The sequence below is a fragment of the Anolis sagrei genome, chromosome 3 (genome assembly GCF_037176765.1).
Source record: "Anolis sagrei isolate rAnoSag1 chromosome 3, rAnoSag1.mat, whole genome shotgun sequence".
Classification (NCBI taxonomy): Eukaryota; Metazoa; Chordata; class Lepidosauria; order Squamata; family Dactyloidae; genus Anolis; species Anolis sagrei.
The window spans coordinates 244,856,065-244,873,440 of NC_090023.1; the positions used below are offsets into that span (position 1 = coordinate 244,856,065).

At 39.6% G+C, this 17,376-nt stretch overlaps 1 protein-coding gene across 3 annotated transcripts in view; it reads right to left on the reverse strand.

The window, feature by feature from the left end:
- VEPH1 (ventricular zone expressed PH domain containing 1) overlaps positions 1–17,376 on the reverse strand; it is a 149,073-nt gene that overhangs the window by 54,837 nt on the left and 76,860 nt on the right. For 2 of the 3 annotated variants that reach the window (XM_060767640.2, XM_067466013.1), the window contains exons 9-10: positions 7,687–7,896; positions 5,312–5,706 (exon numbers count right to left, since the gene is read on the reverse strand). In XM_060767640.2, coding sequence (XP_060623623.2) covers positions 5,312–5,706; positions 7,687–7,896 — 605 coding nt within the window. Of the gene's footprint in view, positions 1–5,311; positions 5,707–7,686; positions 7,897–17,376 lie in introns of those variants that run through there. The other variant, XM_060767642.2, reaches the window with a different exon arrangement.

Genomic DNA, 17,376 nt, shown 5'->3' on the forward strand with positions numbered 1-17,376 from the left:
CATAAATGTTTCCATCAACTATAAAGCCAGCCATCAATGAAAGAAATTTAAACTTCAGCTATATGCTTGATGAAACACTTTCTTTTATAGATCTTGAATTTTCCACCATTAGCTAATGTCCCCAGGTCCACAAAGTATGAGAAAAGCCCCGCACTACTGAATTTCTCTATGTCATGCATTATTGTATCTCTCTCACACACATCTTTCCTTACTTGCCTTCCTTCTGCTCTAAACAGCTCAAACATTGCAACCTTTCTTCATATTCCAGCTCCTGGATCATTTTGGTAAACCCTCTCTTTTCCAGTATTATAGTTTGCTCTTGCATGACCCGCTACAGTCATTTTTCAGAACTTCTTGTACTCTGTATTTGTGTATTACAATAAAACCATGTTGCAATGTACCATTCATTTCTAATTCAGCCTGAGGCTTGACCTTGAGATCCTCTTACACTGGAATCCTCACCTTATTATTAATAAAATCTCTGCAACCCTAGGCTGTTGTATACTTAAGGCAATAACTTATGAACAGTTTCTTAAAGATGAGGAAAAACGTATGGAAAAATGATAGGAGGTCAGATTCTTGCCAGACATCAGGACAAGTGGTTTATGGAGTATCTGAAATATTAACTAAGTGTCCCACGTGTAATGAATGAGTGCATTTCTGTGAATATATCTAGAATGAGTAACATCAATCTTACCATGTGTCTTTACTTTGGGGATTTTATCTCAAGAATCTTACCTAAGGAATTTTCAGGAAATTGTAACATAAGAGTGAATTCTGCAATAATGACATGGTTAAAAGACTACCATATTAGGCATTGTGGGTTATTGTAGCAATTGGGGGGGGGGGGGGAGACTGAGTATGGAAAAGGTTATTATGGTAGATTTGCTCATACCCATCAATGGGTATATTCCCTATGTCAGATGTGAGCCGCTTGTTGCTTTTCAAATGTTGTTGGACTGCAATTTCCATTAGCCTTAGGTCTGGTCTTCTTGCATAGTTAATCTTATGACCTGAACTTTGATGATCAAGTGACAATCACTTCAAAAATCAAATAGTTACATTTAAAAATAAGAATGATGGGTGATGCCTTCCAAAAACATCCAATGCAGGCCGTGGCGCAGCTAGTTAGTAGCCAGCTGCATTATATCACTACTGACCAAGAGGTCATGAATTCGAAGCCAGCCCAGGTAGGAGTAAGCTCCCAATCATTAATAGTCTAGGTTGTTGTCAACCTATGCAGCCCGAAAGACAGTTGCATCTATCAAGTAGGAAATTTAGGTAGTGCTTTATGCAGGGAGGACCCAGTGTCACAAGTGGATGGTGAAGCAGCAGCTCCCCCTGTGGCTGGAACCAAGCATACCCTCATGAAGCCGGAAAAGCTGGAATGTTAAATTGCCTCTATGTCTGTCTATATATGTTGTATGTCTAAATGGCATTGAATGTTTGCCACGTATATGTGCATTGTAATCCACCCCCCTGAGTCCCCTGCGGGGTGAGAAGGGTGGAATATAAATACTGTAAATAAATAAATAATAGATGTTTTATGTGGTACCAGCATCATGGGTTCAAGACTCATGCCAATTATTAAACTACTATTACTTTTAAAAAATTGCTTTCTTACATAGGTCTGATACCATCCAAAGTCAATGGTGAGCAAAGGCACTAAAATATCTGAATAATGATTAGACAAGTTGCCTATAGAGATCTGAGTAATGATCTGCTGAGCTACGCAATGTCATACAGTTTTCTTGGCCCCTGTCCCCTCTTTTAGGAGCCGCGATGGCCACTGAACTTGCTGTCCTGAAGATTGGCAGTTCGAATCCACGGGATGGGGCGAGCTCCCACTGTTAGACCCAGCTCCTGCCAAGCTAGCAATTTGAAAACATGCAAATGTGAGTGGATCAATAGGTACTGCCTTGGCAAGAAGGCAAAACAGGCGCTCCAAGCAGTCATGCCGGCCACACAACCAGGAGGTGTCTAGGAACAATGCAGGCTCCTCGGTTTGGAAATGGAGATGAACACTGCTTCCAGAAGTCAGAGATGAAAGGGGAAACTTTTGCCTTTGTCTTTATCTATCAATTTTTTCCATTGTATAAAAGGCATTTAATGTTTGCCTGTGTTTGTGTTTGTATATATGCTGAGTTCCCTTGGGGAGATAGGGTGGAATATAAATAAATAAATTATTATTATTATTATTATTATTATTATTTTATGGGAAATAAAAATCTGGATAGGCTGTTGAAGTAACATCTTGCTTTTTTACATTTGTCTGGAAAAGTTATTGTGTTATTCAAGGATTTACACACAGAGGCCTTTTTAAATTGATTTCTAATTTTCTAATAAAATGTTCAAAATCTTTTATTTAAACGTGTAAAATATATCCAGGAGTAGTGGGGCAATGGGCTTATTATGGAAATCTGTTGCAGAAAAAACCACAAAGAGGCTATTTATCCCTGAAAAGCTAATGAGGTTTTCTCTGGTGTACACTTTTGCATATTGATTAAGTAGTCCAAAGTTTGCAAAAACTTATAACATCATAAAACATAGTTAGTTAATTCCAAAATGAGAAAAAGGTAAGCATGCTCTTACATTATATGGGAAAATGTAATTACTTGCTTTATAATAGTTTCTATACGCTTCTGCCTCTCAGATAGATGACAAGATCAATGCAATCTCTCTTATTCTGTTTGGTTGAGTGAGCATGAGGCAAGGCCCACAATAAAATTCGATCTTTGGGGATTTAAAGTTCTGTTATTTGGGGTACTAAATTTATGAGTCCATTATGACACTGAGGCCCCATCTACACTGCCGTAGAATGCAGTTTCAGAATGCACTTTAACTACATTGAACTGCATTATATGGCTGTGTAGACTCAAATAATCCAATTCAATACAGTTAACCCAAATTCTGAAACTGCATTCTATGGCAGTGTAGATGGGGCCTAAGACTATGGGGATAAGTACTCAGAAAGCCTGCAGTATCAGGGCTGCGTCCTCAGAGGCACTTCATATATCCTTTTTAGAGCTTAGGAAAGTTACTATGGTGTACTTCAGCTCAATATAGTCCCTGTCCTCACACTATCAGTACAGTGTAACATGCAATGTCTTAGCACCCAAAGCTTGGCAGTGCAACCATTTAGAACTGTGGCTCTAGCTAAACTATTCTATTAATGAGCATGCTCGCATATAGTTTTAAAACATATAAATAATGTTCTAAGTTGCTGACAGCATCAGGTTTGAAAACTCCTGAAAGTGTTTTGAGGGGCCATTGGCTTCCCATAGTGAACAGCTGCTACTGTGCACAATTCAAAGTATTGTCGAAGGCTTTCATGGCCGGAATCACTGTTGTAGGTTTTTCCAGAACATGGCCATATAGCCCGGAAAAACCTACAACAACCCACAATTCAAAGTGCTGGTTTTAGCCTATAAAGCCCTAAACTATTTCGGCCCAACTTACCTATCCAAACGGACCTCCGCCATGAACCATCTCAGAGATTAAGATTATCCAAGAAGACCCTGCTCTTGGTCCCACCTCCTTTGCAAGAGACAGGGTCCAAGAGACAGTCTTGGTGATGGCCCCTTGGCTGTGGAAATCCCTCAGTGATGGTAGATCAGCCCCCTCCCTCCAGACCTTCAGAAAAAGAGTGAAAATGTGGCTCTTGGTCAAGCCTTCAGAGAAGAACCATAGTGCAATTAGATAACTGGAACTATGTTCAATAACTACCGGAATGACCTGGACAAAGTGACAAAGTGGAATCCACGACATGCGAGTGTGGAGAAGAGCAAACTACAGACCACCTGCTGCAATGCAACCTGAGCCCTGCCACATGCACAATGGAGGACCTTTTTGCAGCAACACTAGAAGCACTCCAAGTGGCTAGCTACTGGTCAAAGGACATTTAATCAACTCCCAAGCTTGCTAACCTTGTGTTTTGTTTGATTGTTAAAAAAAATGCAGTACAACTGTTTGGTCTGCTCCTGACACGGTAAATAAATAAATAACCTGGATTATGATTGCAGATTGAGTGGTTTTTTAGTGATAGTAATGTTCTATAATGTTTTAATGTATTAAATTTTAATTTTAATTTTAATTCAATACATTTTAACTGTATATTGTTGTTAAGGCATTAAATTATTGCCTATCTGTAAGCTGCCTTGAGTTCCCTCTGGGATAGAAAAAGGTGGGATATATAGTAAATAATAATACATAATAATAAATAACAACTACATACATATTTCTTTTGGCCTGCAGTTGCCTCTAGTCAAACGGATATTGTAGTAAAATCTGCAAAACTTACTTGGGCAGAAGCAAAACTTGGTTGTTTCAGATAAGCTCTCTGAAAATTACTTTGTCTATAGGATTAACTCTTCTGTGTATACTTGCCGGGGACAAAGATCTTCAGAAGAAGCCATCTCTCTCAACAGCTGGGTTTATATGAAATGGGAAGATATGTGCAAGGCTGTGGAATTCTGATGGTCAAAGTTTTTCCCTTTGGAGTCCCAGCTGGTCTCTTTCTGACACCAAGCTAAAACAAGGCTTTTTATTAAATGTTTCAGGGACTGGGTTGTTGTAGGTTTTTTGGGCTGTATGGCTATGTTCTAGAAGCATTCTCTCCTGACATTTTGCCTGCATCTATAGCAGGCATCCTCAGGCATCCATATGGCAACAACCTACAACTTACAACAGCCTATGTTCTGGAAAAACCTACAACAACTCAGTGATTCCAGCCATGAAAGCCTTTGACAATACATAGTTTCAGGGACTGTTGGATTTTATGTGTACATGTACACATTTTTTCATCGTTGTTTTTAAAGTGGTTTTAACTATAACTATGTTTAGTATGTTTTTACCTTGTACAAAGTATTTATGTTTTTAAGCCAGAAATGTTTAAATCATTCTATTGTATGTAAACCTTATCCTGTGATTAAAGTTGAGATAGAAGTGCTTTAATAAATAAAAAACATTATAAACTGCTTGGCCCCAGGCCTAGTTTAATGCACCCCAAGGCACATGGGAAAGGTTTCTAGCAATAGGTCCTCTGAGCACAGTTAGCTCATGCTATGATTACTTCCAAGCAGGCAAGGACAGCTCACTAATGGGCTTTCTAAGGGATTAAACACACTCCAGGATGGAAACAACACAGCAGCAAGAAAGAATCTCAAAGGCACAGTATTTTAATATGACGTCATGATGTTAAAGCATATTTCAGCTAGCCTAGCTATCTTGGAGGAGGCTGGCTGACACCTCGGATGAGAGTTCTAAATTATGTTTAAACAATCCCATTGTTTCAGAATTTCAGGCCTCTTACCTTCTATAATACACTCATCTGGGAGAGGAATTCTCTTCCCCATCTCCATCACATATGCTTTCACTTTGGACAGATTTTCCTTTAAGTGAAAGTAAAGCTTATCTTGATACTCCACAGCATTCTTTATTGTCTTCGGGCTCCCTTCATGGCCATTTTCTTTAACAGGTTCTGGCAGATTCTCTGGTTCTGTACATTTGATACTTGGGTGTGAAAGCGAGGATTGTTCCAGCTGTGACTCTTCAGTGTCTGGGCTGGAAGGCAGTTTGTCGGCTTCTTGGCTCATATAGATATCTGTGAAAGAGATGCCGGCTGTAACATCTCCATTCTCCATCTCTTGTCCGTTGTCCGAATGAACACCCTTCATACGAATAGCATGCAAAGCTAGACTTTTGGACCTGCGGTGCAAACAAAGGCATGGGGAAATGGCTTGGGGCAGAGGCAAAATAGATTATGATGTATTTGGGATAGCAACTAAGATGGTGATGAAATAACTGTAGAGCCAGACTTTAGTCTCAGAACTCAGCGTAGTCTGTGTGCATTCAGAAGAACTACAAGCCACTCTAAACACCTTCGCAGAAGCATAAAAGAAGCTCAGCCTCTCATTGAACATCGAGAAAACCAAAGTGTTTTTCCAGCAGTCATAAGCCAATCCCTTTGCAATGCCAGAAATACAGCTTAATGGTGCTACATTAGAAAATGTTGACAATTTCCACTATCCTGGCAGCCACCTCTCCACAAAAGTTAACATTGACACTGAAATAAAGCACTGCCTGAGCTCTGCGAGAATAGCATTTTTCCAAATGAAACAGAGTTTGAGGATCAGGATAATCCTTAGGGATACCAAGGTGCTTGTTTATAAAGCTACTGTTCTCCCAACCCTGATATATGCCTGCAAAACATGGGCTGTCTACAGATGTCACACTCAACTCCTGGAAAAATTCCATCAGCGTTGCCTCTGAAAAAATCCTGCAAATCTCTTGGGAAGGCAGGCAGACAAATGTCAGCATGCTGGAAGAAGCAAAGACCACCAACATCGAAGCAATGCTCCTACGCTATCAACTCCGCTGGACTGGCCATGTTGTCAAATGTCTGATCACCATCTCCCAAAGCAATTACTATCAACTCAAGAATAGGAAACGTAATGTTGGTGGACAGAAAAAGAGATTTAAAGATGGGCTTAAAGCCAACCTTAAATACTGTGGCATAGACATTGAGAACTGGGAAACCCTGGCCCTTGAGTGCTCTAACTGGAGCTTAGCTGTTACCAGCAGTGCTGCAGAATTTGAAGAGGCATAAATAGAAGAGAAACATGCCAAGAGGGTGCTAGTCCCTGGGGAGGGAGTTCCAAAGCCGGGGGGGGGGGGGCACCACCGAGAAGGCCCTCTCTCTTGTCCCCACCAACTGTGCCTGAGACGGGGGCGGGAACGAGACAAGAGCCTCCCCAGAAGATCGTGTTGGTTCATAGGCGAAGATGCAGTCACAAAGATAGGCAGATCTTAAACCATTTAGGGCTTTATAGGTAATAACCTGCACCTTGAATTGGGACCCCAAAGTTATTGGTAGCTAGTGGAGCTGTTTGAACGGGGGGGGGGGGCTGACCGCTCTTAATTTGCTCCTGTTAACAACCTGGCCACTGATTTCTACACCAATTGCATTTTCTGAGCCATCTTCATGGGCAGCATCACATAGAGTGCATTGCAATAAACCAACCTAGAGGTAACTAAGGCATGGACCACCATGGTCAAGTCAGACTTCAGGAGGTACAGTTGTAGCTGTCGCACAAGCTTTAAGTTGTGATATGCAAAGGCCCTCCCAGCCACCACCGACACCTGGGCATCAAGCATCAGCACTGAGTCCAGGAGGATGCCCAGACTGTGGACCTGTGAACTCAGGGGGAGTGTTACCCCGTTGAGCACAGGTTGCCACCCTATACCCTGATCAACCGAGCGACTGACCTGGAGGACCTCTGTCTTGTCAGAATTAAGTTTCAGCTTGTTTGCCCTCATCCAGCTCAAGAAGCTTTGAAAGGGAGGCTCTTTTCTAATACTAAAATTCATCATGTATTGATTCACTGTGCCTAAAAATTCCCAAAGTGGCACTCAAGTTGTACTCAAGTTATACATATGAATAGAAACCTTTGCTTTTTGGACAGGTTCAGATCCAGTGCTTCAATGCTTCTTATGAACTTCCCTCTGTTCTCTGGAGCATAGGATAAGTTAAAGAAATAATTCATACAGATTTTATCTAGCTCTTGGACAAGATGCCTAAACACAATTAAATGTCTTGGGCCTACAGATTCTATGCTGTTAAAACAAATGTTTTTATACATCTGTACAGGAATACCAATCAGCATGGAATGTTTCATTGCAACTCACCTGTTAAACCTGATGTCCTTTCTTTCTTCTTTAGAAACCTGGCCTAAACTATACCTGCGCACAGAGCCAGGAGTGCTGTTCTCAGTGTTTATTTTCTCTTCAAAAGCTTGTATTTTGACTTGAAGCTTTTCATCCTCTTCATTCCCACTCATAATTGATTTTAAATCATCCAGCTGTGAAGGAGATTCTGTTTCAACAACATCTTCTACCCTAGAGAGAAAGAAACCAGAGAGTTAAGTGTAACTCCATCATATTTGGCAAGTGAAAGACATTCTGGAAAGGATCTCCCTAAGGACTCACAAATATTCAACATTTATTCCAAATGCATCTACAGTCAGGTTGTTTTGAAGGATAATCAGTCCTGCTTTGTCCTGCCTCGCACCTGTAATCTACTCTCCATTCTACCTCACATAGTTCCTTGCCAGGTGCTCTTCTTATGATCTTGCAAAATTTACTGGATAATGCTGAATCAACCTGAAACAATCCATTTCAAATGAATATACTGCCATTACTTTTGTGATGAACACAAAACACATGCCACAAGAATCAATGCCCGTTGAAGACTCTGAAGTTCACAGCAAGCTTTTTCCATGATTACCATGGAAATCTGGTATTAATGCCAGTAAGTGGAGCAAAGTCAATGAGTCAAAGTGTCATCACCATCCAAGAACAATACTGTTTTAAATAAGTTGTGATTAAATATGATAGTTTAGGTACTGGTTTTTAAAACATGCTTTGCCATTAGTTTTTAATTGTAGCTTGTTCCCACCTTGAGAAAAATAAGACATATACATTAAACAAATAAAGGTGTAATGTAGTTGGGTATAACTAGCATAAACCACATGACATGAACTTTGGAAGCAATGACATGAATTCAGTGTGGTAATACAGTTTTTTTAGAAATAGAACTTGGAAGTTTCACATTTCTCATATTCACCTAGAGCAGTGGTTCCCAACCTGTGGTCTGTGGTGCAAAAGGCGGCATATAAATGTAGCAAATAAATAAATAAATGTGGTCTACCCAATGCAATTTTCTGAATCAGCAACCCAAATAACCAAACTGATTCTAAAGTTAACTAAAAACTGATTTGTAACCCTTTTGGTACTAATATTAGAGAATGGTCCCTGGTCAAAGTGGCCCATGTTCAAGTGGTTCCTGGTCAAGTGATCTCTGGTCAAAAAAAGGTTGGGAATCACTGACCTAGAGGTTGTCATGACACTGTAAGATATGGCCATTAGTTTTATAATGGTAGCCAGTAGATAAGTAATGTGCCACAGCCTCAATGTGCAATGGATCATGGCTTTTATCCATGTACACATCCCATACAACCATATCTGATTATATTTGATTATAATTCAAATAGCCAGAAATGTAAAAGACAGGTAAGGCCTACTTTATTTTTTGTAGAAGAAATCCTTTTGATGCATCTTAGGACAATGTTATCGATGAATCAGAGCAGAGATTCCAAATAACCAGTAGCAATTTTGTTTTAACTTCCATTACCACCCCATTCCTCAATCTATTCACAAATATCTTGCAACTCCATTTGACAATTTCCTTGTCACTGTTGATTCTGAAAAGAATCTTAAAATTCAACTTTTTGCTCTATTTAGACAGGACCCCAAGGGTCTCTGGGGTCCAAGGATACTGGGCCAGAGGATATTGTGGGTCTCATGCTCCACAGTGAGGGAGGTCTAGCCACATATGTTTTTCTAGGAGGTTGTGTAGCTTTTTAAGTCAAGGAGTTCCTTCTACAGCAGGGCAGTTACTACCACTAAGAGCATTACAGGATGTTTGACCTACTTCATCACACTAGAGAATGAAACCACTTTAAATCCAGTTTCTGACTCCTTCAGAATTTTTGGGTTTGTAGTTTAGTGAGGCTGTTAAAGGCTCCTCCCTAAACTGCAAACTCTAGAATTCCTCAGGAGGCAGCAACCGAATTTAAAGTGTATTTTGTTATATTTTATGCCACTTGAATTGTTCTCATAGTTCTATGGAGAAAGGATCAATGTTAGTTAATTTTGATGATCAAAAAAGAAAATATTCTTAAAATCTGTAAGCATCATAATAATTTAATTGGAGAAGACCTGTGGACTGGAACTGTAACTAATTGCTTTTAAAGGGTTGTCTACAGATTCCAGAGCAAGAAGGGATAGAAAGTGTAATCTTATCCAAATCCCTGCCATGAAGAAATACACAACAAAAGCTGTCTTGAAGATTGACATTAGACTGTATGCAAAGACCTCTAAAGAAAGAGAATATTCTGTACTGCTGAAAAGCTCTCACCATCAGAAAGTTCTTCCTAATGCCTTCGCCAATGTCATTCCATAGACTGAAAAGGTTGCAACAGCTCATTAAAGGTACATTTTGTTCTACACTTGAATGTGCATTGCTCATGATAGTCCAGCAATCCACCAAGTATACAGCTTGGCTTGCACTCTGATACTTGGCTAAAATTACATGTGGGTTTGTCAACATCAGTGATTCAGTGGTTTTTTAGCCAAAAGTAAACAAAAAATCCTATCCCTGGAGATCCTCATCAGGGGGTACAACATTGTCTTTTCTACAGCCAGGCTGACCTCCTCCACAGTATAGTTTTCTAAGCAAACGGTTTCTTGGAAAGTCGGGCTGATGAAATAAGACTGAAATGCTTTGCTCAGCTTTTGCACAGTGCACATCTCAGAGAACTATCCTCTTCTCTGTTGACTCTGCCAGGAAAAGAGATACCAATAAAATTAATGGGTGAAAATTAGAGATGAATAGGATTTGTGCCAAAACATTCTGGCACAATGAATGTAGTCTGTTGTCTGCCAAAACTTCGGGGCTTTGGCATCTGGAACAGTTTTCCTAATCATCACTGTGTGTAGAGAGTACTCAGAGTGCCTCACACATATAACTTCAGTAATATTTACTGTATGTTTGAAAGTTGGGCCTTAATTAATATCACCGTATACTTGTAAATTTAGAAGGGAAATCACCTGCAGAATGCTACGTACATGATGATAAAAGATAGATAGATAATATATTATTATTTCACTCTCTGTGGGTAGCTGACTATAATAAGGTTGCCAGGTCAAGTCTTATCCCAAGGCATGAGCATTTAAAAAGGTTAAAAACTCTCAAAGTTTAAGTAATAAGGAAATATATATATAATTATATTCTTTTCTCTGTATTTCTTTCGTATTCCCTGAGAAATGAAGATCTAGGTCCTGAGATCTGGGAACCATAAGCGCACTGCTCTTCCCAAGACTTCTACTAAAAGAAATGTCTAGAAACATATAAACTAACTGTAGTTCTGACACAACTACTCCTGGATCCCACAATACACAAAAAACTAAAGCAAGACCCAACCAACCAAATAACCAGAAAAACTAACACTCTGATCAAGAACTCCTCAATCAACTTTGACCTACGTCAACAGCTGTGCAAATCAGAAGCCCTCCCACCTAGGTTTTATGGACTCCCAAAAATCCATAAGGACTCCACCTTACTCAGACCCATCGTGAGTGCCATTGGATCCCCTACATGTGATTAGACAAAACCTTTGGCCACAAGTTACAAACGCATTTTGGGCTCACTACGCACTACATCAAGAATTCATCCCACTTCATAGAAAAAATCAGCAGCCTCAAGCTCAACACCAATGACAAAATGATGTGGTGTCTCTATTACTTACCAAGGCTTCAGTAGCAGGCATCATCACACCAGAAGACATCACAGCCCTGTTTCACCATTGCCTCACCACAAGCTACTTCGAGTGGGACAATGAATTCTATGAACAGAAAGATGGAGTAGCCATGGAGATCCTTCTCAGCCCAGTCATAGCAAATTTCTACATCAAACATTTTGAAAAACAAGCCCTGGAAACAGCAACAAAAAATTCCACTATATGGTTCAGATATGTGAATGACATCTTCACCACTTGGAGCCATGGAGGAGAAGAACTAAACACGTTCCTGAACCACCTCAACAGCATCTACCCAAACAGCCAATTCATTATGGAAAAAGAAAATGAAGGAAAACTGCCATTTCTAGATGACCTAGTCATCCGCAAACCAGATCAACAATGGCCATACATGGGTTGTTGTAGGTTTTTCCGGGCTATATGGCCATGTTCTGGAGGCAATTTTTCTCCTGACGTTTCGCCTGAATCTATGGCAAGCATCCTCAGAGGTAATGAGGTCATTACCTCTGAGGTACCAACAGAAAGGAAGAAACCATGAAAATGAACAAAACCTGGCTACCAGTATTAAAAAACACTAAAATCAGGACAGTAAATAAAGAACAACACAAAAAACCCAGAGGAATTCCAGAAAAGTAACAATCCGGGCCAGCTAATCACCTCCCAACAAAGGATTCCCCCAGGCAGTAAGAAGCCAAACTTTGAAACTTTAAATTTCAAACTTTGAAATTTAATGCCAGGCCATTAAATGCTAATCAAAGTGGCCAATTGCAACATTCACACTTGCCTCAAACAGACAAGAGTTGTTTCTCCCACTCTGGACATTACACATATATATAAAACCCATTTTCCTAGTTTCCAACAGACATCACAACCTCTGAGGATGCCTGCCATAGATGCATGTGAAAAGTCAGGAAAGAATGCTTCTGGAACATAGCCATACAGCCCAGAAAACTCACAACAACACAACTATGGCTGATTGGGAAATATGAGTAAATCCTGACATAAATTTTGTTAATACACAGCAAACCCTAAGTAAGATTTGCTGTCAATTTTAAGCATCCACCATGTAATTCTTTCAGAAGACGATAACAATTTCTCTTTCCAAATCCAACAATGAGAATATTGATTCCACGTTTTACTGAAATGGACTAAGGGTAATTTATAAAAAGTGTACGGACCATAACAGCCAGATCAGATATACCAAAGACTCTCTTTCAAAGAAAAAAAATCAGTTTCATCCAGCAAATTAAGTAAAATAAACAAGAAAAGATAAAATCAAAATAGCATGCCTTGTTATTCTCAAGAATGTTAGTTGGAAGGTTTTGGTAGATCTGCATTTTGTGCTTGTTGTTAACCTGACCATGCTTGATTTCTAAGATGAAATCACCATGTATTAACATTCCTCATTCATTTTCTTAAGGCAGGCTCTGAAAACCAAATGACCGGTATATTTGGGGAAAACCCAATATTCTAGTATTGCACAGTTTTAACTATGATATGGTTTTAAATACAACAGATGAATGTAAAAATCTCCATATCAAATTATTTGGGCCAACAATTATTATAAAAATATTAAACCTTTCTGGCAAAGAAACATAGGATTTGCAAAAGAAGGAATTAATGCTGAAACATGTAATGTCTATTTGACATATAAGAGAGCCAACATACTGTAATGGTTTGAGCATTGTACTAAGATCATGGAGGCCAGAATTCAAATTCCCGCTCAGCCATGGAACTGAGAAAAAGGTCACACACAAATGCAATAAAAAATAAACAATGTGGACAAGTCACATTCTCTTAGCCTCAAGGGAGGCACAAACCCTTCTAGAACAAAATTTACCTAAGTCATTAGGAATACCATTGGTCTAAAATGACCTGAAGGCACACAACAATAATGAAAAATTGTTACATAAAAATGTTGATTTTCATATGCAATCTGATCTCAGAGTCAGGACCATTTCAAGTATTACACCATTCTAGTATGGAAAGTATTTCCATGCAAGATCAATTTCAAGCTGTATGACAGTTGCATATGTGCATACTGCATAGTATATACATTTTGAGAAAGTGTGGTAAAATGCAAGTCTCAAGTATATCTGTACAAAACAATCGAGACGATGGTCCATGAGTTCTTATCAAGACAAGCATGATAATTATTGTACTGCAGAATATGACCCTCTTTTATGTTATCTTTGACTTTGTGAGTCAAACAACCCTGTCCAGAAGAAGCTTTAACCCATGTCAGAGGGCATCATGTTGTGGCATTTCCTTGTGATATAGTTACTCAGCAATTGATCCATCTGGCTGATTTATTGATTTATGTGCATCCTACCTTATTTTCAAGAAGGTCAGGGTGATGTGCAATAAAATCAATTCTAAGAGTGTAAAATATGATCTATACATATAAAAGTGAAAATATGTATATATGTTTGTATATATGTATGTTCCATAAAGGCTCCTACATGGCTTGATGGACCTGGACCATACTTGGCACACAAACTTTTTATTATCCAACTTAAAAATACTGGTGGGATGTTAACTGGGAAATCCACTCCTTTTGGGGCCAGGTCCAAAACTTATCCTCATGCTGCAGTACACAGGTGCAACCACAAGAAGGTACTACATTGATAGGAAGGATACCTCAGAGGAAGATGTCACAAATGAAGGAGGGCCAGAGCATCTAGGAGCCTCTCTCAGATTGTTAGAACATTGTCATAAAAACATGGAAGTAAGCTGAACAGGGGAGAAAGGACGCGGGTGACAGCCACTCCGACATCCAAGCAATGCCAGTATATAAAATAGCCACCTTGAATCCCCTTTGGGGTTGAGAAGGGCAGGGTATAAATTTGGTAAATAAATAAATAAATAAATAAAATAGTAAGAAAAATATGAACAGCTGTTGTGTGTCTTCATGGCAATGTGTTATTTACAACATATAGTAACTATCATAAGGCTGTTGGGGTCATTCTGTAGGATCATTCTGTAAAGAAGGAAAATCCCAGCCCCACCTCAGGTGGCTAGTCACTCCTGGCCACCACTTCTATTTCCCCATCCAGGCATACAAAAAACCAGAGGCAACATTGTGGCAGAGAGAGTAAAGGGGGTCAGTACTTCTTTAGGTTCCCCCAGAATGGACTAAGCTCTTCCTTTTCACTATTCAGAGAAGGAGATGGTTCAATTAGACTTACAGTACAGTACGTATATTGACCCATGGACTAACATTTCTATATTTATACATGTGTAATCCTGCCACATCCCACTTGCCAGTAGAACAGATATTCATTGCTCACAGGAGCTGCTGGCAGGTTTAGTTGTTGGACCAGAAGATAATAGTGAGTTATGCATCCATAACTTGGGGTGAATAAAATTAATGCAGTCAATGTAATAAAAGTAATGCAGTTTGACAAGGTGTTAAGTATTTTCTGCCAGTTAGTTCTAGTGCCTCACCAAAATAAATTTCCACAATTCCACAGCACTGAGCCATGGCAGTTATAGTGTTGTTGAACTACATTGTTGACCCCTTCTGCTAGCTACACATAATGGAAAGCCACTCTGTGAATGTAACACAAGACAGCTTATGATGAGAAAGCAAAGTGTGTTGTGGAGATGAGAAGCATCTCTTTCAGTCAGCCATACCATAAGCTTTCCCACTGCTGCCCTTTCCAGGAAAGAAGAACATAGAGCAATATACAGCCAGGTCCAGCTAAAACAATCCTCAACTTTATACCTTATTTTGTTTTTTCAATATTTCAACATTTATAATGTTTTCTTTAATCTTTTCAACTGAGAAGGCAGCCATTTTTTCATTTCACACGCCACTGAGTTGAACTGGATGGATATACCTGAAGCACAGGCATAAGCTACACTTTTTGAAGAATGGACTGAAGTCTGGGAGCATTCAACAACTTATTACTGGAAAAATGAAGTAACAAGAGGGAACTGAAGTGAATAATAGTGAATGTGTGAGTGTGGGGAGGGGGGGAACAACCACCAAAATTCCAGTTAAAAATCTGGGAGCACGTGCTGGTGCCGAATTGCCTCCTTGCATATAGCTAATATGGCTCCTGAAAGAAACCCTGACTCATTTTACATACAATTTTTGTCCCTATAGTTTCTGACAGCACATGAGATAACTACCTTGAAACTAGAGGATTTTCTGTGCCCTGTCATCAATCCTGGGAGCAAACCAATTTTGTAAAATGAGAAAGTTGCTCCCAAACAACAGGAGATTGTTTCAGAGGTCCCTAACTGTATACGAGAGCCCTGATTGCAGATCCTACCTTGGATTCCTGCCCTTATGAGCTGAAGACAAAATCCCATTCTTACCTCTAAAATAATACATCATAATTCTAAGAAAACATAGGACAGGCTGGTGTAACATAATACTTATCCCAAAGTCCCAAAACTTGCATCACAGTTTGTATGTGTGTGTGTATTTTCCTGGAGGACTGATGAAGAAATAAAGCCTCTTCACTGGACAATAAACTCTGAGACAATTTCAATGTTTATTAGGAAATTTATATATTTCTTTCTTGGATGTGAATTGAGTTCTTTATATATTATTGCCTTCCCCAATCCACTTTCTTGCACTTTAGTTCCCATCATCCTCTAACTGGTATTGCCACTGGCCACTAGAACTGTATATCTTAGTTTCATAAATAAATCTCATTTATTGCTACTTTCAGATGGAGACTGTCAGTTTTCTGTGCATTTTTTAAAAAAATGCCTTCACATTGGCCAGAGCAATTTTTTCCCCAAAAACTACACAAATATTTTAAACAAAATATTGTTGTTGTATAGACTTTTTGTAGACAAATTAAGGCACCGGATATGTTGTTTACATCTTTTTGATTACACAATTCTGTCCTGTGTTTGACATACATGTGTGCTTTGCTTTGTTTAACAAAGGGAGTCTTAATGAGATCATAGTGGGGAAAGGGGGCTTCCCATTTCCTTTGTGCATTGGAGATTAAAAATATAATTCCTGTTGTTTTTATGTGTCTTCCGTGAGACTTCGTTTATGGCAACCCTATTATAGGACTTCCTTGGCAAGATTTATTCAAAAGATGTTTGCAATTGCCTTTTGCTGAAGTTGAGAGGTGACATGCCCAAGTTAGGGTTTTCAAGGCTAAGTGGGAATATGAACCTTGGTCTTCCAGAATCCCAGCACCGGGATTGTGGCGCAGCTGGCTGAGTGTCAGCTGCATTAAGATCACTCTGACCAAAAGGTCATGAGTTCGAAGCCAGCCCGGGCTGGAGTGGGTGTCCAGCCATTGTGTAGCCCGTTGTCGACCTTTGCAACCCGAAAGACAGTTGCATCTGTCAAGTAGGAAAATAAGGGACCACCTTGTGTGGGAGGCTAAATTTAACTAATTTATGAGGCCATAAAGAAAGAAGACTCCGGGGAATGTGGAATGCGGAAGAACTTCATCGGTGTCGTTGATGGACGATGAAAAGCAGCAGCTCCCCTGGCGGCCAGAAAAAAAAAGTTAAATAGCCTTTGTCTGTTAAATGTTGTTTGTCAAACTGGCATTGAATGTTTGCCATATATGTGTTTACTGTAATCCGCCCTGAGTCCCCTGCGGGGTGAGAAGGGCGGAATATAAGAACTGTAAATAAATAAATAAATAAATAAATAGTGTAACACAGAGACCACTACATCACGTCACCTCCCACTTATTGCTAACTCATCACAGGACATGAATAAGGGAGAGAAATCTGAAGAACATTCTTTATATCGCTGTTGCCCATAGTGACCAATAGGATGACTGAGTTTATTGCAGCTTTCTGAAAGGTACTAAACTGGGAATCATAGGCCCCTTCCATACATCTGAATAAAGTCCCACATTATCCACTTTGAACTGGGATATATGGCAGTGTGGACTCAGATAACCCAGTTCAAAGCAGATATTGTGGGATTTTCTGCCTTGACATTCTGGGATATAGGGCTGTGTGGAAGGGCCCAAGTGAAGGGGGAATCAGCATGATTGCTATCAGTCAA